The sequence below is a fragment of the Drosophila persimilis genome, unplaced genomic scaffold (assembly GCF_003286085.1).
Source record: "Drosophila persimilis strain 14011-0111.01,24,50 unplaced genomic scaffold, DperRS2 tig00000191-arrow-pilon, whole genome shotgun sequence".
In the NCBI taxonomy this organism is placed as follows: domain Eukaryota; kingdom Metazoa; phylum Arthropoda; class Insecta; order Diptera; family Drosophilidae; genus Drosophila; species Drosophila persimilis.
This window is the reverse complement of record NW_020825298.1, coordinates 3,267,665-3,294,829: the sequence shown is the minus strand read 5'-3', so window position 1 is coordinate 3,294,829 and position 27,165 is coordinate 3,267,665. Positions and strand designations below refer to the sequence as shown.

At 43.3% G+C, this 27,165-nt stretch overlaps 3 protein-coding genes across 8 annotated transcripts; all 3 read left to right on the top strand.

Annotated features, from left to right (window-relative positions):
* The first annotated feature begins 194 nt into the window (after positions 1–194).
* On the top strand, positions 195–4,970 carry LOC6595636 (RNA-binding protein 5-B). Of its 4 annotated transcripts, none has more exons than XM_026988346.1 (13): positions 197–267; positions 408–558; positions 616–933; positions 1,001–1,241; positions 1,302–1,371; positions 1,646–1,719; positions 2,127–2,207; positions 2,278–2,404; positions 2,500–2,736; positions 2,796–3,272; positions 3,324–4,134; positions 4,200–4,449; positions 4,515–4,970. In XM_026988346.1, exons 2-13 carry the CDS (start codon positions 419–421, stop codon positions 4,629–4,631), a joined length of 2,943 nt encoding a protein of 980 aa, XP_026844147.1. In that variant the 5' UTR covers positions 197–267; positions 408–418; the 3' UTR covers positions 4,632–4,970. The 4 variants fall into 4 exon arrangements, with proteins under 4 accessions (XP_026844149.1, XP_026844147.1, XP_002020679.1 ...); XM_002020643.2 differs by having other exon boundaries at positions 249–267; positions 413–558; XM_026988347.1 differs by lacking the exons at positions 197–267; positions 408–558; positions 616–933; positions 1,001–1,241; positions 1,646–1,719 and having other exon boundaries at positions 1,331–1,371.
* Positions 4,971–5,459: 489 nt separating this feature from the next.
* On the top strand, positions 5,460–7,100 carry LOC6595637 (queuine tRNA-ribosyltransferase catalytic subunit). The gene is made up of 2 exons (XM_002020644.2): positions 5,460–5,583; positions 5,635–7,100. The coding sequence occupies exons 1-2, from the start codon at positions 5,495–5,497 to the stop codon at positions 6,833–6,835; spliced, it is 1,290 nt and encodes a 429-aa protein (XP_002020680.1). The 5' UTR covers positions 5,460–5,494; the 3' UTR covers positions 6,836–7,100.
* Positions 7,101–7,345: 245 nt separating this feature from the next.
* LOC6595638 (dnaJ protein homolog 1) lies at positions 7,346–23,662 on the top strand. Of its 3 annotated transcripts, none has more exons than XM_026988642.1 (6): positions 7,346–7,780; positions 15,365–15,570; positions 15,631–15,950; positions 16,015–16,243; positions 16,305–16,674; positions 22,917–23,662. In XM_026988642.1, exons 3-6 carry the CDS (start codon positions 15,725–15,727, stop codon positions 23,142–23,144), a joined length of 1,053 nt encoding a protein of 350 aa, XP_026844443.1. In that variant the 5' UTR covers positions 7,346–7,780; positions 15,365–15,570; positions 15,631–15,724; the 3' UTR covers positions 23,145–23,662. The 3 variants fall into 3 exon arrangements, with proteins under 3 accessions (XP_026844443.1, XP_026844445.1, XP_026844444.1); XM_026988644.1 differs by having other exon boundaries at positions 7,348–7,780; positions 16,317–16,674; XM_026988643.1 differs by lacking the exon at positions 7,346–7,780 and adding an exon at positions 8,244–8,261.
* Positions 23,663–27,165: the final 3,503 nt, after the last annotated feature.

Here is a 27,165-nt window from a genome sequence, read left to right as displayed (position 1 = left end):
CCCCTTAATTCTGCAACCAGCTGTAGTTGCTGTATAGCAGTTTCAGCAGTTTCCCTACTCCGTTTTGCAACACAAAGTATTTCATTTGCCAAAGTACTCAAGCTAGTATCGATAACATGTTGTCTGTTTTGTGTGAATGGCAAAGGAGGCAGAGATTTTTCATCCAGCCTTTTTGTTGTAAGAATTGTATTTCACGCTCAATGAACGGATTTCGGGGAAAAAGAACTCTTTAAATATAATCTTGGTCCTCCCAGCAACGTACAATACGTAAGAAATGTGCAAATCTGAATACGTAACTAGCTAAAGATTAGTTTTAGAGCTTTAGAGCTCGGGCTCGGGAAAAGGGCCCAGCGCGAGACAAATGAGGACAGACAATTAAATATAATTACCGCTCCGATTCGTATCAGATTAGCGTAATATGGATTCACGTTACGGTCGAGGCTTCTCAGGAGGAGGTGGAAATGGCAATGGCAATGGCGGTGGCGGCGGCGGCGTTGTCGGTGGAAACCATGGTGCAGGTCAATATAGACGCTATAGTCGCTCCCGTTCACGTTCCCGGTAAGATACCCTCGTTACGTGTATGCTTTCATACGAGTATGAAATATGTTCTTGCAGCGAACGGAACCGAGAGCACGGTGGGTATAGACGCCACAATTCGCGTTCGCGGAGTCGAGAGCGTTCCTCGCATTACAATAGACATTCCGGCGGCAGTCAGGACAAGGATCTCTACCGCGACCTGATCGACGACGACTACCAAGAGGAGCGAAACTACAACTCGCGCAATAACTCTGATAATCGTCAGCATCGAAGCGAGGACAACTACGACCGGCGCGAGGATAACTATGATAACAATCGCGATCAGCGGTGGAAGAACTATGAGCGCCAGTCGCGGGAACGCAACTCCGACTATGATCGGGGCAATGAGCGCAACAAGTAAGACTTGCATTCTGTGATAGCACAAATTTTTGCTGTAACTGAACACTTGGATCCATCGTTTCAGTCGGGGCGCTGACTATCGGCATCATAATAATGGAAACAATGGGAGCAACAACGCCCAGCTGAATAACAACAGGGATCGCGACAGGGAACGGGACCGCGAGAGACGCTACTCCTCCGACGACGATAGCGACAACGATGCGACCGACGAGAGCCAGTATCGCCGCAAGCATCACAGGACCTGCAACGAAGCCCAGAACAATATCATACTCTTCGGGCTTCAGAAGCATGTTACCGAGGCAGACGTAAGAATAAGGTTCTACTGGGAAAAATATCGATCTGTAACGTAACGCTAACCCTTGCAGATCATGGGCGAGCTCATCAAAGTGAATATGGAGCCCACTTCTATACGAGTGATGAGGAAGCAGCCTACAGGTGGGTTACAAATTCGACGAATTTACTATTTATACATACAATTAGGCTAGTCTAAAACCACACGAAGAGCGTGAGTATTGAGTGCCCAGTGCCCAGTGCCCAGCAATGTTGTCAACAGGAAATACAATTCATTTAATAGTTGGCTTACGACAAACATCTACAAAATTCCACATAAACCAAAAGCAATCCCCAAAAAATGTTACAGAACTATTGAAACAACCAACAACATATTTTGACAAAAACATTTTCGTATCTGCTTCTATCTAAAATTTAGGTGCCTCACGCTGTTTCGCATTTGTCGAGTTTAAAACCGTCGAGGAATCGAGACAATGGATGGAAATAACTAAGGTATCACAACAACCAACAAGACTCTTCCTGATTCAGCCACGAGATCGGCACAAATCAAAACTCGGCCTCAACTATAACGAAATCTTCACTTTTAGTTCAGTTCTCCTTGTCGCCCTTTTCAGTTGAGCATTAAGCATTAAGCAATAAGCGTTGAGCATCTCCTCATTTCATCTGTTTCTTTATGTCAAGTCAAGTCCAAATTCGGATGGTTTAGAGCGAGAACTGAACTTAAAGTAACCATTTCACACTTATAGCGGTATTCAGAAGGAGCAAACTGCCAGCGACTACATCCGCCGCAAAACACAGAACAGAAGCAACCTGGTGACTGTGTAGCCTGTGAAACTTATAATCCAATCATTCCAGTCGCTAATTCGCAATCATTTCGTTGTCTTCCTTCTCTGCTTTAGGGCACTCTCCAGTTGGGCGATCACCGGGTGTCCATGCAGTATACACGCAACACGCGCATCTCAGACTGGACTTGTGTCAAGGTACGGCCTGACTTTAACTTCCTGCTGAGATCATGCAGCTAAAATGGTTTCCTTCGTTTTTGTTTTTTAGTGTGGTGCCACCAATTTTAAGCGGCGCCTCCAGTGCTTCATGTGCAATGTCTCCCGCGAGGAAAGCGAGAATGTACTCTCTGGTGCTGGAGAGGGGATCGATGAAGTCAGCCGAATCCTCACAAAAAGTATACAAACCAAAAACAATCTCATGCAATGCCATTTTGTTCAGACAGAGAAACACACTCATTAACCTGCCATGCTTACCCATGCACTTTGACAGAGATTATGTTACGCAATCTGGACGCCTTGACCAATGAGGAGGGCGTGCTGACTGCCCTGCAGCAGCTCCAGCCCAAACTGGCCAAATCTGTCAGCAAAGTGCTGATCAGCCGTGATACCCTAACGCAGGCATCGCGAGGCATCTGTTATCTGCACTTTGACACGCTTGTTGACTCGATGGAGCTGCACAATGCCTTGACCGCGCTGGATCCACCTCTGACACTAGATGACCGTGAAGGTAAGTGTCGTCGTCTTGCACTCTATGCAATTCTCAAACATCTTCCGTTTCCGCTTCAGTTGCCATCAGTTACTGCGTCGACGTTGATGATCGGCCGAAAATACCAAATGATTCGCCAGCTGCCACTTCTACAAGTGTGGCCAGCGGAGGTATTCCAAACGGGTCAATTGCAGCTGTGGCTCCCTCAGGGGCTGGTGGAAGCTATACTCTCGCCGACGTTCCCCGGCTCGCCGAGTACAGTGCCTCGTTGTATGCCTCTAATCCAGAGGAGCAGGCGCACTATGTTCAGTACTACACGGACTACTACACGGCAGAGATAGCCAAGAGTGGCCCCTCAGACCCTCAGCTGACGGAGGCCAATTCCGGGGCTGCCGTGGCTCTCTCGGCCATCCAACGAAAGCAAAAGAAGATGAGCAACATTGAGACAACGGCCACAGCGGCCGCTATAGCCGCTGCCCAAGCAGCTGCCGAGATAAAGGCCACATTTGCCACTCAGAATGTTGTCGCCCCAAGGGGAAACGATGGCAAGACTTATCGTAAGTGAATGCAGTAACGACTCAAGCTCCATTTACCACTCTCCCTTGCAGCCGCCCCCGATGTTTCTCGCTACCAGTACGATGAGACCTCTGGGTACTACTTCGACCCGAGCACGGGTCTCTATTACGACGCCCACTCCCAGTACTACTACAACAACGAAACGGGAGCCTATCTGTACTGGGATCAGCGGCGCAGCACCTACATTCTGGCGACTCCTGCCTCCACCCAGGCGGCACTGCAAGAGGTACTGGCAGAGGCCGAGCAGAAGGACGACGATTCCAAAAAGGACAAGGAAAAGGACAAGGAGAAGGACGGTAACAACAAGCACGACAAGGTCAAGGTGGCCAAGAAGATCGTCAAAGATATGGAGAAGTGGGCCAAGCAGCTAAACCAGAAGAAGGACTATACCGTGGTGGCCACTCCCCATCCCATTTTGACAGGAAGCGAGATGTCGGGGCCTAGCACCTCGCGTTCCACACAGGGGTCTTATGCAGATGTGGGTTTCTCCATACTGGAGAAGAAGGAGCGAGCTAAGCTGACTGACTTTATGCCGCCCGCGGCTCCACTGGGGGTGAATAAGCTGTTCAAAGCTTATGGCGGTGGCTCTGAATCGGATGAAGACACTGCGGGGCCCCCAGCGGCGGCTGTTGGTGGATCTAGTGCCGTTGCTGATGAAATGGACTTCGTGGACTTACAGAAACTGACCTGTCTGTTATGTAAACGTGCCTTCCAATCCCTCGAAATCCTGCAGAAGCATTTGAAAATGTCGAACTTGCACAAAGAAAATCTGGCCAAGCTCAATCAAGGTTCAGGAGCGTCTGCTGACGCCGACCCCGATCCGGACAGCGACGCGGGCTTATCGTAAGTAAAAGCTTTATTTTTGGAGGGATATTTCGTAAATTCGTGCATCCTTCTGGACATCTTAGCTATCGGGACCGCGCCAAGGAGAGGAGACTGAAGTACGGGGAGAGCGATCCACCGCCTCCGAATCGCAGTCGGGAGCGTTTCGAGCAGGAGATAAAGACCTTGCAGACGCGTCAGAAGAATAATGCCAGCGCGGCTTCAGCTCTGCCAATTAGCTCGAATAACGTGGGCAACCGCTTGATGCAGAAGATGGGCTGGACGGAGGGCCAGGGTCTGGGCAGGAAGAATCAGGGGCGCACCCAGATCATTGAGGTACTTTTATTTAAGCATAAATATTGCATTAGATAATTAAAATATATAATTTGTTGAATCCACAGGCTGATGGTCGCACCAACAATGTGGGCCTGGGAAACAAAGCTGGCAATATGCCACCTGGAAACGATTACAAATCTTATATTAAGAAAATGATGAAGCAGCGCTATGAAAACGCCTGAAGCTTCTTTATTATCTGTACATTTTATACGAACCAAAGTTCGTCGTCGTATCCCGATATTATACTTATTTATGATGTGTGCGTGAACAAATGGGTGGTGCGAGTGAGCCAGGGATTGGCGCTCGAGCGAAGTAAGGCGGCTTGCCCCGTAGTAGTTACCTATACATATTATAATTCCGCTTGAATATTGAAGTATTCGGGCCATGGTTACCTCAACTGTGCATCCTCAACCAATTGTGCTCACTTAGAATTATTTCCCAAGTTAGCAACTGTTCAATAGATAGGTACAATACATATGTCTTAAATAAAGCAAGCATTTCATTGGACTCTTAAGATTACAGATTTGATTGTTTTACATTTTCATTATTTTATTAAATAATGGCCGGTTTACACTACGTCTGCGTCATGCGTCTGCATTTTTTCGTATAAGCAGTTTCCTTAAAAAAAATTCTTTAAACAATGGTGCCGTACAGATCCTACTGGATACATGGAAGCGGAACATTGATGGTTTATTTGATCATTGTGTGAGAAAAATGGCTGAAAATAATAAATAAATATCAGCAAATGGTGCTTTTCCATAATTCCCTAACACTATCTCTAAAATTTGGTTGCCTTCCTCGTCAAAAACTCAAATCAGTTATGATGTCATGGTGCAACAGTGTGAATGCCATTCCTGCGTCATTCGTCTATGCCAAAACCGATAGCAAACGCGCGCCAGTGTTAAAATACTAGAGAAAATCGAATTTGGTACCTTTTGCTGGCATCTTATCGTTAGTGGAGTGCGGGCACACTAATTCTCAAAGAAAACGTGTACCGGCAAAGTGTATTTATTTAATTTATTTTGTTTTGCCGTTTGATAACTAGATGAGTACAAGAACTATCCCTCCCCTGACTTATAAGGTCGTGGCGGAGTGCTCCGTATCCAAGGCCAGGGCGGGCCTGATGACACTGAGGTGAGTACTCGAAGTGCAGACGATCACGCAATGAATGGTTTCGTTTCCCAGGCACAGTGAGGTAAACACGCCAGTATTTATGCCGGTGGGCACGCAGGGAACATTGAAGGGCATTCTGCCGGATCAGCTGATTGAGTTGAACTGCCAAATCCTGCTGGGCAACACATATCACCTGGGACTACGGCCGGGCATTGAGACTTTACGGTTAGCTGGCGGCTTGCACAAGTTTATGGGCTGGCCTCGAGCTATACTGACGGACTCTGGTGGCTTCCAGATGGTGTCCCTGCTGCAGCTGGCCGAGATTAATGAGAAGGGCGTGAACTTTCGCTCACCCTTCGACAACAGCGAGTGCATGCTGACCCCAGAGCACTCGATACAGATCCAAAATGCCATTGGGGCGGACATAATGATGCAGCTGGATGATGTGGTAAAGACGACCACAATCGGGCCACGTGTGGAGGAGGCCATGGAGCGGACAATACGCTGGGTGGATCGCTGCATCGAGGCCCATGCTCGGGACGACGATCAATCGCTGTTTCCCATTGTTCAAGGCGGACTCGATGTGCCATTGCGGCAACGTTGCGTCTCCGCCCTGATGGAGCGGCAAGTTCGCGGCTTTGCCGTCGGTGGACTGAGTGGCGGCGAGAGCAAACACGACTTCTGGCGCATGGTTGATGTCTGCACGGACCATCTGCCACGAGATAAACCGCGATACCTCATGGGTGTGGGGTTTGCCGCCGATCTTGTGGTCTGCGTGGCCTTGGGCATCGATATGTTCGATTGTGTCTTTCCCACGCGTACGGCACGATTCGGATGTGCCTTGGTCGACAAGGGACAGCTGAATCTTAAGCAGCCCAAATACAAGCTCGACCTGGAGCCCATTGACAAGGAGTGCGAGTGCAGCACTTGCAAGCGCTATACCCGTTCGTACCTCCACCACATTGCCACCAATGAGAGCGTCTCCTGCTCCCTGCTCAGCATCCACAATGTGGCCTATCAGCTGCGTCTGATGCGGGGCATGCGAGAAGCCATTGAACGCGACGAGTTCCCGCAATTTGTGAGTGACTTTATGGGTAGACATTTTGGCAAGGATCCGATTCCCACATGGATACGGCAGGCCTTGAAAGCGGTGAACATTGAACTGCCTGCGGATGAGGAGAAGCAGGACCAGCAGACGAAGCAGGAGCAGGAGCAGGCGGTAGAAGTGTCTCAGACAGCCACCAGCCACACACAACATGAAACGTATATCTAGAGTCTAGGCGAAGTTTATTATACCCTTTAGATATTCTACTGACTGATTGGATTCATGGAGCAGCTGTAAATATCTACCAGGGGGATTAACATCTAATGCTAGATATAATCAGTCAGTAGAATTTATGGGCTTTCCTAAGAGGCATTTCTACTTACCTAAGGACTATTTTGTATACAATTTCCATAAGGAATGCTTAAAGAACCAAATAATTTGGTTTAGAATTAAGCAAATACACATTTAAACTGTAAGAAAACATCACAATTAAGCTGATAAATTGGTTTAAAGTTTAGAAAATAAACAAATAACCAAATCATTCACTCAACTAAGCGAATGATTCCCATTCAAGGGTATGAGAATACCGGTTTTCGGTTTTGCTTCGCCAGCTTTTTGGGTAAAAGCTTCGGTATGGGAAAAAGCTCTCGGGCTAGTATGACGCATACTACACATCGATTGCGATCGTCTCGCGCGGAACGTGAAATTCATTGCCGTTTTTGATTTTGTACTTCAGTTTCGCTTTTTTCCCCCCCTTCCTTCTCCTCCTTTGTTGTACTCGCACATGAAGTACATGCGGAGAGTATGCGTATAACAGCTGCTGCAGAAGCCAGAAAGAAAAGAAAAAAAACAAAATAAAATACAACTGCCTCTCACTTTTTGATTGGACTCTGTGCTTGGGGGGATCGCTAGCACTCTCTCGCGATCAGAGAGAGAGAGAGAGAGAGAAAAAGAGAGAAACAGTTGCTGTGTGGGGCCCAGTGGTCCCCAGTTCCCCCATTCGCGAATTCTGCTCCGTCGTCGTCGGTCTAACGGTCTTGCTGCACGCATCTTACGGCACATTGGCAGCGAAAAATCGCGCTAATAATAAATTGAAACCGAAATCAGAAGATCGGAAAACCAAATAGAGCGTTCGACTGCTACCCACCCGAAATCCACAATCCACAATCAATTGTAAGAAATCCCGAATGAATTTTTCCACACAATTTATTGTTTTGCAATGACAATTAATCACGGACTTGCAAGTGCGTGAGTGAGATGTGTATGAGAGTGTTTGCCAGAGTGTGTGGAGTGTGGAGTGCTTGAGTGCCTGAGTGTGCTGGAATGAGCATAAGCATTGTGTCTGTGTCTGTGTCTGTGCCTATGGCTGTGTCCGTGTCCGTGTCTCTGTGTGCTGAAGCTTAACACGGTTCACTCTTGTCACGGATTCGGATTCGGATTCGTTCTGTTCTGTTCTGTTGCCAAATGTGGTCAAAGCGAAATAACAAAAATACAAATATACACAGTACCCACAGTACACCTATACGTATACGTACCAAGTGCTTTTTATGGTTTTGAAAACATGAGACTGTGAGATTTGATTGTCACCTACAGGATCGGTTTGGATCGGATTGTATCGTTCTTTGCTGTTGGAATATCCCCAGTATCCTCCACGGTATTCGTTCGTGCCCTTATATAAAGTACTGCCCCCGAAAGCATCTGCAAATTAGGCAAAGTCCAAAAGCGAACTTTTCACGGTTGCACGACTGGTCCCCCACACACATCACATCACATCGCATCACATCCCTCTCACATCTCTCTGGCTCTTGTTCTTGCCTTCCTTCGCCTGCTTTTATTATTTATATTTTTGTATTTTGCCATCGTTTTGGCTTTTGCCAGTGTTTTTGATTTTTCATGGTTTCATTTCTTTAAATAAGTTTTATTTTTAGCATTTTTAGTTATTTTTGTGTGTACGTTTTTTTCACACACCAATTTCGCTGTGGCCCGCTGTTTGCTTGATTATTTTTTTGAAATGTTCAGGCCGATTCTTTGGAATATACATACACAGAACCACAACCAGAACCCGGGCACAGAGCACCCTGTCTGTACACCCAATGTGAGAGTGTGAAATGTTTCGAAAATTATACATTTTCGGTTTATTTGAAGTTGCTAACGTACACTCGTACAGGTGGCCCCAAAACGGTTCGATTTGATTTGGCAACACTGGCCTCAAAGGACCTGCAGCTCGGGAAATAACGGAAGCAGACAGAAAATGTTCGAGTTCTTTGGGGTTTTTCCATGATCGATCCAAGCGATTTTTCTTCTGATTCTTCTTCCAATTAAATAAACAATTCTGTGCAACAAAATGAATTAAACAAACAATTCCCTTTAGCCACAACTGCTGTCTCTCTCTCTCTCTCTCTCGCCCTCTCTTTGGGTTTCTTGTGGTCTTGTCGACTTTTTATGGCCAGACTTTTGTCTATTTCTGTTGCCTCATTTCTCAAACACTCAAATTGTGTTGGCCACAATGAAATTACATACAACAAAAGCGTTGCGTTATAAATAAAAAGTAAACAGACAAGGCAGCCGATTATGATTGAACGCACACACACACACCAAAAAGTGGGGGATAAAAACGTTTTTGGCTTTGATTGTTGGCCTCCAAAACTGCAAACGTCTCAGACAAATGGCCAATATTCAAGTGGGATATATCGCAAGCAATGAAGCCAAATGGTAAATCACCTCAAAAAAAGAGTTCCGCCAGAGAGACCCCAAAAAAAGCAAAACGAAACGAAATGATTGCTGGTAATCATAATCAGTCGAGAATTTGTCAGCTGGTACCGTTAGCACACTAGACTCTCGCTCGCGCTTGGCCTCTTCTTATACTTTTCCAAAGGGTAGGGTATGATGGGTTATAGCATATGTTTGGAACGCTATAGGGGAGGAAATACAACCTTCAAAACCTACAGCCATATTCATCTAGTATGAACACTTACTTGTAGATCTGTATATACAGTTAGGATCATTAGAAAAAAGTAGGTTTACTGCAGAATATACTCGTTTTTACATGTGTATTCAGCAGTCGTTAGTTATTGCAGTCGCACAAGTATTTACATAAGGCAGTTAAAAGTAATTTGGGCACAAATTGGATCACTACACTGGAAGAAAAATGCTTTAGTAAAAAGAAACACACCTATATTTATATTAAACATGTGGTTTTTAAATAACAAAAATAGTGAAATTAAATAGAATTCAATTTGTTTTTAATCTATATTTGATCTAAATAAATAACAAAAATAGTCAAATTAAATAGAATTCAATTTGTTTTTAATCTATATTTGATCTAAATAAAATAAATATTTTATTTTAAATATATGGGGAATATATAAATATATGGGGAATATATTCCATTTAAATAAGAAATATATTTAATTTAAATTCGACACATATGTATATGTATATATATAAAATATATTCATATTAATGGCAAAATTGATGTAAAACAACTTCGATTTACAATCTATATGTAGTAATATGCACTATATCGTAGTTCCCATAGGAACGATCGGTGAAAAAAACCGAACATGTTTTATAAATCCTTGTATTTTGCAGAAAATGCAACCAAAACTCAGAGGCAAACTCTAGTCTTAAATGTTTTTTCATAACATAAATGTGGAACGATGGATGCTAGGGTATCAAAAGCTTCAGTCCCCCACCCCCCTCCGTAACCACTCTGCATTTCTTGTTTGCTTTTGCTTTTGTATTTTTAAATTATGACACATGCGAGAGCCAAAGAGAGACAGACCACCTCCACTCACTGGCGCTCGCTCTCCATCTTTTGGAGAGCGGAACTAACTCTTTGAACAGCTGCTGAGTGGGTGGATGGACACGGACTGACGGGCACATGCTAAATTCGTCATGAGAGAAAGAGATATGGTCAAGATGAAGAGTGTGTGAGTGCGAGAAAGGCGCAGGAGAAGAGAGACAGAGACGGAGGCAGGAATAAGCAAAGTAATCTGCCGTGAGGGTAAAAAGAAGAAAGAAAACACAGGAAAATACACTTTCACGCCTGCATTTTTTTTTTTGTAATTGATTAATTAATTTTGTATTCTTTTTTTTGTGCTGCGGTCATGAACGCATGCCTTGTGTCAAGTGCTAAAAAAGCGGTTTTTAATTTTATAAATGAATGATTGCTTTTTCATGTCCGGATTCCTTTAAATTTCACTTGTAGCGCATTAAAAATGTATCTTAAAATACATTAAAGTCAAAACCGAAATTGCGTTTTTTCACTTTGAGTTTTTCCCTATAAAAAACCATTAAGAGTATTCCATTTAATGGTTATAATTTTAAGAATTCACTAGATGTGCCGAACCGTTAAAGTACAGCTTTATAGCGTATAAAAAGTATCTTGAGATACCTTTAAATAAAACCCAAAATGTATCCATTCCATTTGGAAGTGTTTGCATTAGTTTTAGTCATACTTTTTGTGTCAAAGTATTTTCCAAACAATTTAATTGAAAGCTTTTCCATTTTGTATATACATCCATTTAATTAAATTTCATTTGCAACAACATTTTAATCAATATTCTAAACAAAAAATAATTATTCAAACCAGCTGAAACAAGTTTTTCATTTTCATCGTCAAAATGCAAATTTTCGGCTAGACCGAGAGACCGAAAAAATTCCAATCCCAATTCCAAAAATCTTCAGCGAACATATTGTGTGCCTTAATAGTTATTCTATGCAAATGTTTGTTTGTGTTTTTTTTTTGTTTTCCGTTTTCGCCAAATACAATGCCAAAATGAAACGGAAATGGTGTGGTTTGCATTCGGTTTTATTCTGTGAAATCAATGATCTTCTCGAATTAGTATTAGACTTCAGAGTAAACAGGGAAACAGAGTAATCCTCCCACCACCCCAACAAAGTACTACTTGCTGGATTCGTGCAAATCATAGACCATTGTGCCGACACATTTTTGAATCATGATTCATTTTTCTCAAAAATTTCTCCAAAATCAAATACGTCTACGGTCTGATGATTGTGTGGGGGTCTCTACCGTACAGATGGGGGACAGGTAAAAAGTCTTAGTCATACGACCTATTTGCGGCTTAGAAACACCCACTTCTTTAAGCATTTCCACCCCCAAAATATGTAAAAAACCCATTATACAAGACATAGGTATGTTGCTCACCTTTACCCAGACGGGTATTATGATTTTGAGGAAATGTTTTGCAACGTGTAGAAAAGGTATCATTTTCCACCCTTTAAAGTGTAAAAAATCAGGGGTTTTCCTGCATGCTAAGCATCCTTAATATTGGATTATTATATCATATATTTGTGCAGTAGAAGCGAGTATCTCTTTCTGGGAATCGATGGATCTGCAAGGGTATCTAAAAGGATCTAGAAAAGGTATCATTTTCCACCCTTTAAAGTGTAAGTAACTAGGGGTTTTCCTGCATGCCAAGAACCCCTAAGATCCGATTATTATATCATATATTTGTGCAGTAGAAGCGAGCATCTCTTTCTGGGAATCGATGGATCTGCAAGGGTATCTCAAGCTTCGATCCATGAGATTCAACCTTCACTCCTTTTTTGGTCATCTTACGGGTATGTGGATTTGCCTAAACGATTTGACATCGGTCTTGGCCTGATGTTGATTCTTGTCGCACTCGTTTTTGTCTACATTTTTTGCTGTTTTTGTTGGGGATCATTTGGTCAAGAGTGGGTGAATAAACTTCATGGTGTCTGATCACTTTTTTGGCTCATTTTAGCAACAGCAACAACAAATGTTGGCTGACAATGAATGAGTTGGTTGGTTGTTGACTTTGGGGCAAAAGCAAAAAACAGAAACACCAACAAATGATTTGTTTGTGTGTGTTTTGTATATTTGAGAGCGAGAGTAAATGGGCCTGGGCTGGGGCTTTGTGCTACGTGGAGTTGAATGATATGAGGGGATCAACAGTTGGAATAACCTTGGTCTGTAGACCTCTGTAATCTCTGGATTGAAATTCAAGCGGAAATTGATTGGAAATGGAAATGTTTTTGCCGCAAATTGAATTAATTGAAGGCTGGTTTAAAGGGTGATCTCTTTCTGTGTGTTATCCCTGTTAAAAGCCCATTTATTACACCAAAATGGGAAAAATATCAACTGTCGAATTAGTAACTGATTTTAATCAACAATATTCCAGTCCCAGCCCCAGCTCCAGCCACAGCCACAGCCCCCAGGCAGTTGACTTTGATCTCCAAAGCCATAAATATCTAATTTGAATAGGCCCCTCCCCCCCGCAACATATGCACATAAATCACACAACAATTTAATATTTGTTGCCATTATAATATATATATATATAATTCTTTTAGTTTTGTATCAAAAGCGAATATTTTTGAAATTTATGTGCAAAAACGAGACACAAAATTGGAATTAAAGCGGCCGAGTCGAGTCCGAGGCAGAGTCGCAGGCAGAGTCGCAGGCAGAGTCCCAGGCAGAGGCATTAATAAATCAAGTTCAATTCAATTAGAGCAATCCGGGGACGACACACGAACATTGTCAGACATATGTATATGCCCCGCCGTGTGATGTGGCCCCTCATAACCTACGACAATTTATTATTTCGCACGAAGCGGAAAGAAAGAAATTCGAAATGTAAATTGCAAATGCGAAAATGATACGGCAACAAAAACATTGAAAAACCAATTCACTAATAATGCAATATGCAATTTTCAATAAATTGTTAAACAAATGTTATTCTGTAATCAATAAATGAGCAGCCGGCACCAGGAGGTGAATTATACATGCGGAAGTCCCCAACCCACCCACTCAGCCCCTCAGCCACTCTGTCGACAGACAAAACATGCTGTAACTGTCGAGTGTGGGTGGAGATGGAGGGTGGAGGCTGGAGGCCAGAGAGACCCCCCCCATAAAAAAGTCCGCTTTATATCCACACAAATGGAATGCAATAATTTCGATATTTTCCACCTTAAGCCTATAATTTAGCACGAACAATGCACGAATGTTGTTAATATTTCAATGAAGAGCCCATAAAAAGAATTATTAAAACGTGACGCGAAAAAACGCAGCAAACATTTTCAATTAAAAACTGGGCTATACATATTGCAAATAAAACACACAAGATAATCGCTCTTGCATAACATATTCTATATTTTATGGTATTCCCATTCACATTATTTATGCTTTTTTGTTTTTCTGCGAAAATATATGTTTTTTTGGCAGAAGATAACTTTCTTCTCTGATGACAGAAAATGTTGGCAAAAATATTTCTATATATCTTTTTATATATATTGTGACCTTGTCCCCTTCCCTCATGGCAAATCTTTTGTCGACTCGCTCAATCTGGCACACATTTGGCAGACAAATCGATGAACCGATTCGGCATAGATGGCACGTCCAATCCAATCCGATCCGATCCGATGCCAAGACAATTATATGCACACTGCAGCTGACTAATGTCTGGAATGGCGCTGATCGCATCAATCGTCGCCTGTCAATACACACACTATATAACATACATATGTATATGTAGTATATCTCTCTATCTCCCGGCGACACTCTCCCCATTTTGTGATTTGCAATTCAAGGCAGACATTTTGCGGCAATTTCGCATCGGATATAAATATATATATATATTCCAAGATGAAATCAGTTAAGCCCAAGGCTGGAAACTGTTTTTAGTATTGGGTGTACTGAGCGGGGCCTGCGCGTTGACATCTCGAATGCTAATGAATCTTTTGGGGCGCCAGACGCGATCTTGAACTTGGGAAATGGCGAGCAGACCTTCAATGCAATTAGAGGACTGAAAGAAACAGAAAACAACATTTAAAATATTGTTGAATATATCTAAAACTAAGTTTCATTCATCTCAACAAGCTTTTATAATATACACAAATTCTTGACTTTTCTTTATGCTTTAATCTCTAGAAATTCTTTTATTCTACACATTATTCTGCTTTGCAACCTTTTAGTGGCTTTGTTTATATAAATCCTTTCCGTATCATTTGATACGATTACTGTATAGGCGGCCCGATTGTTGTGGCTAAGATCAGTCGAATGTTCAAAGAAATCTTACCGATCGATTCTGTCGGGAAACCGCAATCAGCATCTTATCAGGAAGAGGCTTATATTACAGCTGTCGCAGCGCCTCTTGATAGAAATGTCAACTAATCAAGAGATCACACATCCACTTGTGGCCCATTCAAGGGGTATGATCTGGCACTGTCTCAGAATCATTCATAAATGTCATCGTCAATTCTAATTCACGTCTTTTTTTGAACTCAATTGGACAGAAAGATCTTTAAGAACTCTGAGAAATGTTAAGGTCAATGCGAATTGGCTAGAGAACAAAAATATGTATCTTTGCATATACATTTTGTATGAATATATATTCATGTATGTATGCATGAATATCTCTGAGTATTCGTGGGACTGTGGCGTTTGTCGAGGGCTTTGATAATTGAACTTGAAGTATTTTAGAGTCTGGCAAATATTTAATTTAAATGTGTCCATCAATGGATGATAGACAAGAGCGATTTGTACACACAGATAAAGAGAGAGTGCGAGAAGTACCGATGGATGGACGGATAGATACTTCCAATGTTCCGGAAAGAACAAGATATTTCTTTCTGGCGGTCTAAATTTAGTCAAAGGCGTGGGCTTCGGTCCGTTCAGGGTCTGTGACGCGTCTTATGATCCCAAATGGAACTATCTATACGAAACAGATATAGAAATATCTACATGTACATATATATTTTTGATTTTCGCAGATCTTAAGTGATAATAAAGCAAGCGAAAGAAGGAAAGAGAGAGCGAGGGAGAGAGAGAGACAGACAAAATGCATGTGCCTTTCTAAAGGAAAAACAGAGAGGAAAATATTATTGGAGCAGTATCATAGCAAATAAGAGGGTCCTGGATGTACCTACACATACATATATCTATATATATATATGGATTATAGATAACTGATATATTTGTAAGTATTCCTCAAGGATTAATCAGTTAAATGTACTATATCCGATATTATTTCCAACAGATTTTAGAGTACTTCGACTTTGAGAGCTCACTTTTGATCTAGATACCGCTCAGCCGCTCCTCCACCCCTCTCACTTACACACAGAACCTGCACAATGGGTAAAGATTACTACAAGACCCTGGGGTTGCCAAAAACTGCCACCGACGAGGAGATCAAGAAGGCCTACAGGAAATTGGCCCTACGCTACCATCCCGACAAAAACAAAGCCGCCAATGCCGAAGAGAAGTTCAAAGAGGTCGCCGAGGCGTACGAGGTCCTCTCGGACAAGAGCAAGCGGGAGGTGTACGACAAATACGGCGAGGATGGTCTCAAGAGCGGCGGTACGTACTGCTTCAATCGGTTATGGACTCAACTGATATTCTTTTTTGTTTGTTATCCTTTCAGGCACCAGGAACGGCGGCAACACGAACAAAACATTTACATATCAGTTCCATGGCGATCCGCGTGCCACATTCGCCCAGTTCTTCGGCAACAGCAATCCCTTTGCCCCCTTCTTCGACATGGGCGACAATCTGTTCGACAAGAACGTCTTCGATCTGGACACGGAACCCGATTTCTTTTCATCGCCATTTGGTGGCATTGGCTCGAGGCATGGTCTCGGCAGTGCCTTCAGGTTGGTTCACCTCCGAGGAGTCTCTGTGCCTCGTTTCGATTCGTTTGCTCATCTTTTGTAGGCCCTCTTTCAGATCACACTCCTTCAATGTGCACACGCCGTTCAAGAAGGAACAGAAACAGGATCCGCCCGTCGAGCACGATCTCTACGTGACCCTGGAGGAGATCTATCATGGCTGTGTTAAGAAAATGAAAATCTCCCGACGCGTCGTCCAGGCAGATGGTAGCTCCCGCAAAGAGGACAAAGTCCTGCAGATATCCATCAAGCCCGGCTGGAAGTCGGGCACCAAGGTCACCTTCCAGAAGGAGGGCGACCAGGCGCCCGGCAAAATCCCCGCCGATATTGTGTTCATCATTAGGGATAAACCCCATGCCATGTTCAAGCGCGAGGGCAGCGATCTCCGCTATACGGCGAGACTAACGCTCAAGCAGGTGAGTTCTTCTTCTCAGAAATATGTATAAAAGACTCGGGGGACCCTGTAGCAACCCCTGACCACTCGCTTCGTTCCATAGCGAGCGCAAATATGAGTAAAATATCGTGAAAGGCGACGACCCAAGAGAGATACTAGTCGAAATCGAAGAGCTGTGATTATTATGGGATTCTTTCACTAACATTCTGTATCGGAATGCTGGATATACCCCTCTATAAATGATTGACTATAAGGTTCTTCAAACCTTGAACTGCTTCCCACCTTCTGAAGCACCATTTGCAGCCCTAAATTGAAGGCTATACGGCGATATCTTGCAGATACCAGATATTCGCTTGAGACTTGGGTGCTGGGTGCCTGGTGCTTGGGTTCTCACAGTATGGCGCCCAATTAGAGGCGCAGCCAGTGCCTAAATCAAATTGTAATGAAATCAGGCAGGCATTATGGTTATGGCAAATTTACCATATACGCGATGACCAGCCAGCCACAGCCGCCAAATTGGTCAACATGGTCAAGTTTCAATTAACAACCAGGCCCAGACAGAGGCACAGATTGAGATTGCGATTGCGATTGAGATTGCGATTCAGATTCAGATTGAGAGAGAGGGAGCGGGAGAGATATCGATTTTGGCCAGCAATCTCGTCTAGAGCCGGGTCCCCACTGAGGTGTTAAAATTTTACACACTCGCAGGCGGCGCAAAACTTCGCACAAAACTTTTCGTTTTTGTAGGCTTTTTGTGTTCGCTGATACTCGTCCGATATGGACAGATCCAAAAACAGCAAGCGAATATCAAAAATTTTGAAATACTCCAAACGAAATGGGGTGGCAGCTGGGGAGGCGGAGGGGCAAACCCAAATGACACGCCACGGAGTTTGTAGTGATGTTAAAATTGTTAATTGCATTAAGTAGATTAAATAGTTGACTTGGCTCTTAGTTGGGGATTTTTAACATTTTATTGCTTGTTAGTGCGACAAATTTAGTAAATATTTTTGGGCTTCTCTCTCGCTAAGGCAAAGTATTTTTCGCTGGATTTTGAATTTATGAATTCCGTTTTGGTTGCGAGCTTAAAGTGTCATGTTGCTCTTTCTATATAGAAATATTTGACACGGTTTTTAGTTTAGGTTGTTGTAATAATTATTTTCGAAATGTTGAACTGTGGCTATGGGAATGCGTATCGGTTGGGGGATATGTTGGGACTCGATGTCATGTTTCTCTGTGGATCATAGTGGATCATATAATCCCCTTTTTTAATTACAATCTTGGACCAGAGCTGCCCCACAACAAAGAGCAAATAAATCTTTATTAAACAGCAACTCCATGCCCGTAGAATCTCTCAAAAGCCGCCGCCCCGCCATAAGGCAATTGAAGCTCCATATATGTTCATCCACATAATTGCCAACAAAAATTTCAATTCAATTTTTTTCAGTCATAATTTCGCTGTTGTTGCTGTCGGGGATGCATTAAATTTACGAGTAATACGACCCATAAATTACATCATCGTTTACGATAAAATTCAAGTCAATGAGTTTCGAATTAATTTTTCGCATTTCGCTTTTTGGGCAACACTTTTTGCGATTCACATCTGCGTTGAAATATGAACTTGAAGGGATTTAAATAATGGCAAACATTTCTGACACCAGAACAAAAGTATCAAATAAGTGGGGGTGGTCCCTCTAGGACTGAGCCAGAGAATGTTCTTTAGCGAATCAGTTAAGGGCTTTAAAAAGCAGTCCTCGATGCAGATGTTGGAGGTATATGATTAAGGGCCGGTGTCCCCAGTTCGGGCTAAGGTGCCGGCTAGTGATCGTTCCTAAAAAGCTGAGGAACAGATTAACTCTTGAGGGCCAGTAATTTGTCGGAGCGAAAAAGAATAGTAGGGTGTCCAAACGAGGGTGGAGCGCACAAAAGTGCTCTACAGCGCAAAACACAGGGTTGCTTGGAATATTGCATCAGCTGTTTACTGTGAAGGCTTCCTTACATCAGCTGTCAATGGTCTCTCCATTGACTCCGTCTCTGACAGCCGGCCGCCGGTCCGATTAATGTTGACCAGAAGGCGAGAAACTGGCCGTAAGATATTGTGTATCCTCTGTAGTATGCACCGTCTTGCTTTAGAGCGTGTGATGGATATTCCTGTGCCTTAAATGCTGTTTATGCTTTCGTTATTGTAAAGTGCCTTCATCGTCTACTTCATCTGACTTTCTTAAATCAGCTGTCAATAGTCACTTCTTCATCTTTTTGTCACAGTTTAAGAGCCAACACTCGCATGAGATTCAGACACTTTTGCGGGCCGATAAATCTTAACCCGGAGTCGAGAAACCGGCCCTAAGATGTAGTATATCCTCTGTATCGCAGATTGTCTTACCTTAGAGCGTATGATGGATATTCCTGTGCCTTAAAAGCAGTTTCAATCGATCGTTTCAATACAAACAAATCCAAGCACTGAAGCGCGGAAGGGCGCTTGCTTTCACTGCACATATTTTAGAAATGGAAATTAAATTTAACAATGCTTTTGTTTTCAAGTGCCTGCGTCAGAATTTCCGCAATGGCAGCAAACTAAAATTGATGAACAATTCAAGGATGTACAGCCAGGACTCGCCCACTCAACAGACTGGACGGCAAACTAGAAGGGGGACTGGGACCCGGACTGGGGCTTCTGGAATGGGGAACCGGGAATCGAGTACTCGGACTGGGAATCGCTTGTAACTGATGGCCAGACGCCGCAGTATTCCTCTTGTTGCTGTTGTTCTCCCTGTCCGTCCGAATGGCATTGTCATTCGATTGGTAGCTACGTTTGGGTGCGGGCACTACAAAATGATTTGCTCTGAGTGCGGGAGTGTCCCTCACATTTTTATTTGTTGTTAGAAAAAAGGAGCGAAAGCATTCGGTAGTCGAAAACTTCGTTTGCATTTTGATGACAGTTGTCCGCAGGAGGATGGAGGAGAAACAACAAAAAGAAGACCCACTAGAATAATGCTTTATGACATGCGATTGAATGTTGTTGATTTGTTTTTGGCCAGGAAAATATCCCAGCACAACCAGCCAGCCAGCCAGCCAGCCAGCCAGCCAGCTCTTTCCCCGAGCTCTTTCAGTGAGAGTAATTGTCTGGTGCTGCGTTCGAAATGAATGCGGGAATGTGCGGAAAATGCGGGAAAATCTATGGTATGGGTCGATTTATGTTTGTTGCCTGCAACTTGCCTGCCATTAAGCTGAAGCTGACATTCAAATTTATCATCTATGGCTTGATTTACATCACTTTTTTTTTCCATTTAGAAATCCAAGCTTTGAAATGGGCTTCCATTTGAGGCTGTCATTTGTACCCTAAGGAGCAGAGGGTGCTCAAGTTTTCATCAGGGTTTTGTAAAGCATAATACTGGTGGCATTTCCTCTGCGATTCTCTATAAGAATTCCTCTCTATTTTTACAGATTTCCGGCAGAAGGCCTTTATAGCATTTTGTTTTACTTTTCTCATACAAAAAGCAAGGCGATCCATTAGAAAATTGCATCAAAATAGGAATTTTTATGGGAAGAACTAGCTAGGTCCCTAAATCCGAAACAGTGCAGGGTTTTGTAAAGCAGAGCTGGAGGCATTACCTTTATAATTCTGTATAGGAAATGTTTATAGTTTTCGGCTTCAGGCTTTCAAAGTATTTTTTGTACTTTTCTTATACAGAAAGCAATGCGATCCATAAGCAAATTGCATCAAAAAAGTGACTTTAATGGAAAGAACTAGCTAGGTCCCTAAATCCGAAAGAGTACAGGGTTTTGTAGCGCAGAGATGAAGGCATTCCTTCTGCAATGCTCTTTAAGAAATAGTCCCTAACTTTTTAGCTTTTAATGATAATGTCTTCTTTTCCTTTTCTTATCTAAAACACGATGCGATCCATTACAAAAAAACCAAAAATGTGATTTTTATAGGAAGAACTAGCCGAAAGAGTACACCATCTTCGGCGTCCAATTATTGTTTTTTAGATTCATTTTAGGCCTTGTAGCTTGGGTGTATACCTGATCGCTGAGAAGTGCTCGCAAAATTTTATCGTAGCGCCATTCACATTTTTATTCCCTTTATATTTCGCGTTCCCTCTGTTTTCCCCCCTGTTCACTCTTTTCTTTTTTTTTTTTTTGTGAGGATTGTGAGGGGAATTTTTTATGCTTCAGCTTCCGTAAAAGGCAGCAAAGTATTTAAGCGTTACAGATTTTCATATACGACCAAACGTACGTGTATATATATTTTTGTCGTTGCTTTAGTTGGAACAACATTTTCAACATTTCCATTAAAAAAATATTGATGCTGGTCGTCGTCGTCGTCGGCGTCGTCATCATGGGAACGGGTTGTTGTGGTTGTTGTTGTTGTTGGGGTCTGTCGTCATCAGTTTATGTTGTCATCGCCTTAAATTCGCCATTCAGCAAATACTCAAAACCCCGATATATGGTACCCATATTTAAATATTCATAAGGTGTGCACATTGGTTTTTTGTCGCCGTTGTACTTCTTATTTTTTATTGGGTGAGGCCCCAGAGCACATTGACAACTATTTAACAAGTGTTCGGCCAGTTCTTGGGTTACAAATCACTTCTGACAAGTTATGGATTGGCATGAAATATATGTATATCGCTCGGTTCCCGATAGGCATCTCTGGGCTTGGCTGGAGACCCGACAAAAAACCCTTTTTCAGTGCGACATAAATCATTGAAGCGTTGGGGATTGACATCTAAGTTGTTGTGTTATTTATGGGATCTAGTTGGAATATTTGAGAAATGATTGTACATGGGGTTCGGCGACCCAAAAGGATTACCGATGATAATCTGTCATTTCAAGGGTCGCGATTGGGAAATGAAATGTTATACCCCGAGATATTTCAAAGATATGCTAACAAGGTCGCCAAACACTTCAATGGAAAGTCAAGATTGCGAATCAATCTTACAAATACCTAGGGTGCATGTGTCTATCCACTTGAGAGCGCCACTTTGCATAGCAAACAAGGGAAGATACACAGCAGATAGGAATGTATCCAAAAATGTGAGAAATAGTAACATTATTGAAGTATTTTGTACACAAATTTCTATACATTTCAGAGGTTTAGAAGGGGACTTAAGCCCAGAATGATTTAGTTTTATTTTGTCTGTACCATGAATGTACATATTGTAGCGAAAGGGAGTGTTAAGTAGGCTGACTAGTGGGTTTTCATGACGGATTCACTGGAAATAGTTGGTCTGTCTCCGCTCTTCAATCCGGAATACGCACTGTAGAACCCTAAGAATATATAAAACATAGTTTACTCTGACATGAAGGCTAGGAAACCAATGATTTACTTATTTACACCTTTCAAACTATAGCTTTTTTATATTATTTTCACTAGTTTGTTCTGCACTCACAACCATATCTTATTTCTAATCAAAATCCCACAACTTACTTGTAAAAGATTGCACTGTTTACGTTCTATGAGAATCCCTGCCACTGACTCACATTTTGCACTTCCTAAGACCCTACGACTGCCCAAGTCTATCGTCCCAACCCGCAAAGATTATGCGCCCTGTTTGATAGGGCAAAAATCGCAGTTTGATGATTAGATAAGTTCGGGCCTATAAATAACCCTCAACAAGAGAAAATAGTCCACCAGCCTTTAATTAAAATCAGCTTTAAGGGCTCATAGATTTCCCTGGAGAAAACGGATCGAATCGGATAAAGTTTCGGTTCGTTTTGGCTGGGCTTAATTAAGTAAGCCACGTCAATGTCTGGGGCCAGACAAACCCTGATTGATGCCCATCTTTTAGTGGGCCAATTAAACAAATCGTATGTCAAACGAACAGACGTATCAATGGAAATGTTTTTTGGGGCCAAAGAAAGGCAAAGGAAAAGCAAACAAAGGAAGGGAAGGACACAGAAGCATAGAAGCGTGTCAACAACATGTTTAAACACGAATTAGGCTACATAAAAAAGGATTTACAAATGTTATGGCCCGATACGAGGGCAAACACAGGACTAAGAAGGACCAAGGCGGAGTAGACTGTGGAACAGAAAAGAAAGGCAGCTAAGAACATAAACAGGATTACCAAAAAGATTGATAGATCTCTCTCTCGCTCTGCCCATTCCATCGACAGTGGGACTCATGTGTGGTGTTTGTTCAGCCCGAAATTGGGGGAACGAAATTGAGTCGTTGTGGCCATTGGGGCTGACCCGACTCGACCATTTTGATTGATAAGCCAAGTGCAAAAATAAATACAAAAATTCTGTTCGATTGATTTGCAGGCTCTCTGCGGCGTCGTCTTCCAAGTTCCTACCATGTCCGGCGACAAGCTGCGCATCAGCACCATGCAGGAGATCATCAAGCCGAACACGGTGAAGCGCATACAGGGCTACGGCCTGCCCTTCCCCAAGGACACCACACGGAAAGGTGATCTGCTCGTGGCGTTCGACATACAGTTTCCCGAGAAATTGACTGCCGCCCAGAAGGAGGTGCTCAAGGACATGTTATGATGCGGATGCCCCCCCCACCCCCCACCACCCTCCATCGATGAGCAACGACTCAACACACTCATCCCCAGTGCGGAACGTGACTGGAGCTTAGTCATACCATACACACATACACACACACACACACACATAACACTCAAAATCAACCCGAATCAGTCTCTCTCTCTCTATGTCTATCTCTGTTCTGTTCATCAGCATATCAGTCATCCACAGGCATCCTGCAGTTGGGATGCCCTTTGTCCCTTGGCCCCCCACCCCCATCATTTTTGCTTGTTTGTGTTCAATACATTTTTGCGCATTTTTTACAGGAACTTTTTTATAACTCTCCCCCCGCCCTTCACCACCCCACTGGCCGGTTTTGCTCATTTACGCCCCCGAACCGCTCCTTACCTACACGATTACATAATATACATGTTGACCATAGTTATTATATCATTAATTCTTAATTTATTTGTCTAAATTAAAGCTACATTTAATAAATTACACACAAAAAATACATGTGGAAGAAAAAACAAGCGAAACTCCAAGAAATCTTTTATTTTTTTTTCAAAATTCACAACTTTTGCAGGGATTGGCCAATATTTCTTGAAAGTGTATAATACTACCACAAATAGGGCACTTCAGAGATCTTTTTATACCCCGTACTCGAAGAGTACATATGTATGTACCTACCGGAGTGTAACACCCAGGAGGGAGAGTTTCCGACAATCATTTCTACTAGACTGCCGAATCTGCATCAGATGGGATCATTGTTAAAGCCAGAAGGACAAGATTGGCAGTAACTACGGTACCCCTTCTACTCTATCTCTCTCAGTGTGCACCCCTTGTGGAAGTGGCGAGATATAAGGGCTGTTTTTGGTTTGGGTTTTAGAATAAACTTAGGTCATTAGATATGAATGAATTAGATGAATGTAGTGTACGCCCCTGTAGAGCCTGTGTAGAGCCGCGGCCCTTGCCGCCCGTTTGTTTAATGTTCTTTTTGGTAAGCCCCTATTCAAGACATCAACGAGCCAAAAAAGAGACCCGTGGACTACCCCTTACTTTCGGGTATGAAACCCTGTTCTCGTACTAGCTTTTAAAACATCAATTTGTATGCTTTCGGCACAATCGTAATGTTTATTGGTTGCTATTTTGGAGAATGTAGTTTTTTAGCCTCTATTGCGACGCACCACCACGATGGTCTTGATGCACCTCTTGGGGTTCTTGCACTTCACCTGCTGGCGGGTGTTGCACCAGTTGTTGCCCCTCCAGCACCACTTGCCGCCACTCTTCTTGGTCGTGGCGCTGGTCACGGGTGCCGCTGTCGTCGTGGTCGTAGCTGTGGAGGCAGCCGTCGTTGTAGCTGGGGCCACTGTCGTTGTTGCAGCCCCAGTCTGAGCGACTGTCAACTGGATGGCCAGGGCAATGAGAGCGGCTACGACAAGGAACTTCATCTTGGATTCGTCTGGATTCCTGCTGTACTTCTGTGAAATGTCTGGATATTCGTGGAGCTCTTATCGAACTGATGGAACCAAGTGTTGTGATTAATTGTCGTGAGACGCTGCGTTTTTAAGCAGATTTTTGGATTGATTTCGATTGTTTATGTAACTGATTTGGTTCCGTATAAATACTTCCCTTTTGGAGCATTTATTTGCAGAGCTTTGATTAGATCTTGATCTTGATCTTGTCTGTCACAGTTACGGTAAACAGACAAAAATGTAAGCCAATAGAACGGTGGAACGGTTGAACGGCTTCGGCAAATATTTGTACAGTTTGTACATTTGTTCTAAAGTTCTAAATATTCAGTCAGTGGAGACAGATATGAACCCAAGACAAAAGGTGCGCCCTATAAGTAGTGGCCGAAAAATGTATCAAATACTTGTTACTCATATATTCCGCCAGTTACCTCCGTTTCCCTGTCGATGAACCCAGCTGTTTGGTAGTTAATCTGGTTACAGTTTTGCTCAAATTATCCAATTGTTCAAAGAGTAATATCAAAGGCAAATATTTGGGTATTTGCTCAGTATTGATACACATTCCATTTCCATGTGGAAGAACATGAGAAGTATGTATAGTACACACAATAAGAGGAAGAAACGGAAGCTGGAGCCCAATGGGGTCCCTATAAATAATCCGAGTAGCACTCTTACCAATCACAAAACTCGGTCATCTCTCCACAGTTCCAGACATTAACCACCAGCTCCAAACCTCAGCCAAGATGAAGTTCCTTGTCGTAGCCGCTCTCATTGCCCTGGCCATCCAGTTGACAGTCGCTCAGACTGGGGCTGCAACAACGACAGTGGCCCCAGCTACAACGACGGCTGCCTCCACAGCTACGACCACGACGACAGCGGCACCCGTGACCAGCGCCACGACCAAGAAGAGTGGCGGCAAATGGTGCTGGAGGGGCAACAACTGGTGCAACACCCGCCAGCAGGTGAAGTGCAAGAACCCCAAGAGGTGCATCAAGACCATCGTGGTGGTGCGTCGCTATAGGGGCTAACTTACTGGCTGTAGATCGAACCTGAAGAAGATCAACAAATAAAACATAAATATAGAAGAAAAGAATGGATTTTGAATGGAGACGATGGGTAGAAAGTGGCGAAGTTTTGGGTACTGTTTCAGATTGATCGTTGTCCGCTTTATGATATGCTGACTAGTTGCTGGAGGTATAGGAAATCAGGGGCAGTCTAACATCGTACTGAGTTTGGATTCCTTACTGGTTGGCATTACTATAAGCAGGACGAGTCTCCGTTCACCGATGAAAGGGAGGATAGAGGAAGCGAAACATGTTTTATCTGAATTTGTGGATGTGGACGATTCAAGAAAGTGGGTGAACACTACAGGGCGGAGCTGCCACAGTCCGATCTAAACAGATATGGCTTAGATTTCAAAAAGTAAAGTCCCTTCTTCCTTCTGTAAAGGGTGTCTGTCTGTTTCCCGAACTTTAAGCGAATTTTAGTGTGTAATAAAAACAAAACATACCGTGATTTTTCGGTGCATTTATGTGGAGCGTCATGTCCGTGCAATTGAAAAGTTTCCCCCTGAAAACGGAAAAACAGGGAAAAAGGAAAAGTGAACATTTTCGTTTGGTAATCGGCGAGCGTTTGCCTAATTAGCTGCCGCTGCCGCTGCCGCTGCCACTGCCACAGCCGGGTGCCACCGCCTGTCTGGCGTGCCAGAGAGACGCTGCCCCTCTCCGTTTCCGTGTCAAACGGAATGCCGCTCGTTAAGTCATTAAAATTGCATGAAGTGAAAACTTTATGGTCTGCAAAGTTTGCCTCAAAGCAGAACTAACCCAGAACCCAAAAACCGAAAAGAATGAGACGCAAGTCCAGAGAAGAAACCAACATCAAAGCTGGCAAATGGTAATTCGTTTAAAAAGAAATCCAAGGACAAGCGGGACATAGAAGCATTTCATTTGCAGACAATAAACAGGCAGAAGCAGCGGCAGTGGCAGGAGGAGCAGGAGCTGGAGCAGAAGCTGGAGCAGCGGGAGCAACAACTGGAGGGCAAAGTAAATAAATTAAATTTTGAACAACTCTTTGCATACAAAATAGAGGAAGGAAAGGAGGAATGGCCCGCCAAAAAAGATTCAAAAGCTTTCTCAGATTTCAAACACATGCCAGGGCAGGCCACGGCCACGGCCAGGGCCCAGAGGGGGAGCTCTCTGCAATGGATACCAGAGACAGCGTCGAGTATTCGATATGCACGTGCCTGGAACACTCCACTCCACTCCACTCCACAGACTTCTGACACTGTAACAATTCGTAGCGATTTTCCACTTATTTGCTGGAAAAACCAGCAAAAAAGAGAGCAGAAAGCCAAGTGAAAAGCCAAAACGAAAACCTCAAAATGGTAGGCCGATGGCCTATGGCTGAGGATGAGTCAGCAAGAAGCTGCCATTACCCGGAACCCGAACCCGAGCCCGAACCCGGACTCGAACCCAGTCAAAATCACAGAAAATCATCGACAACTGGCAAATGTGTGAATTGAATTTTCAAACAATTTTCTCCCGTGCAGGCGAGAGAGAGAGAGAGTGCAG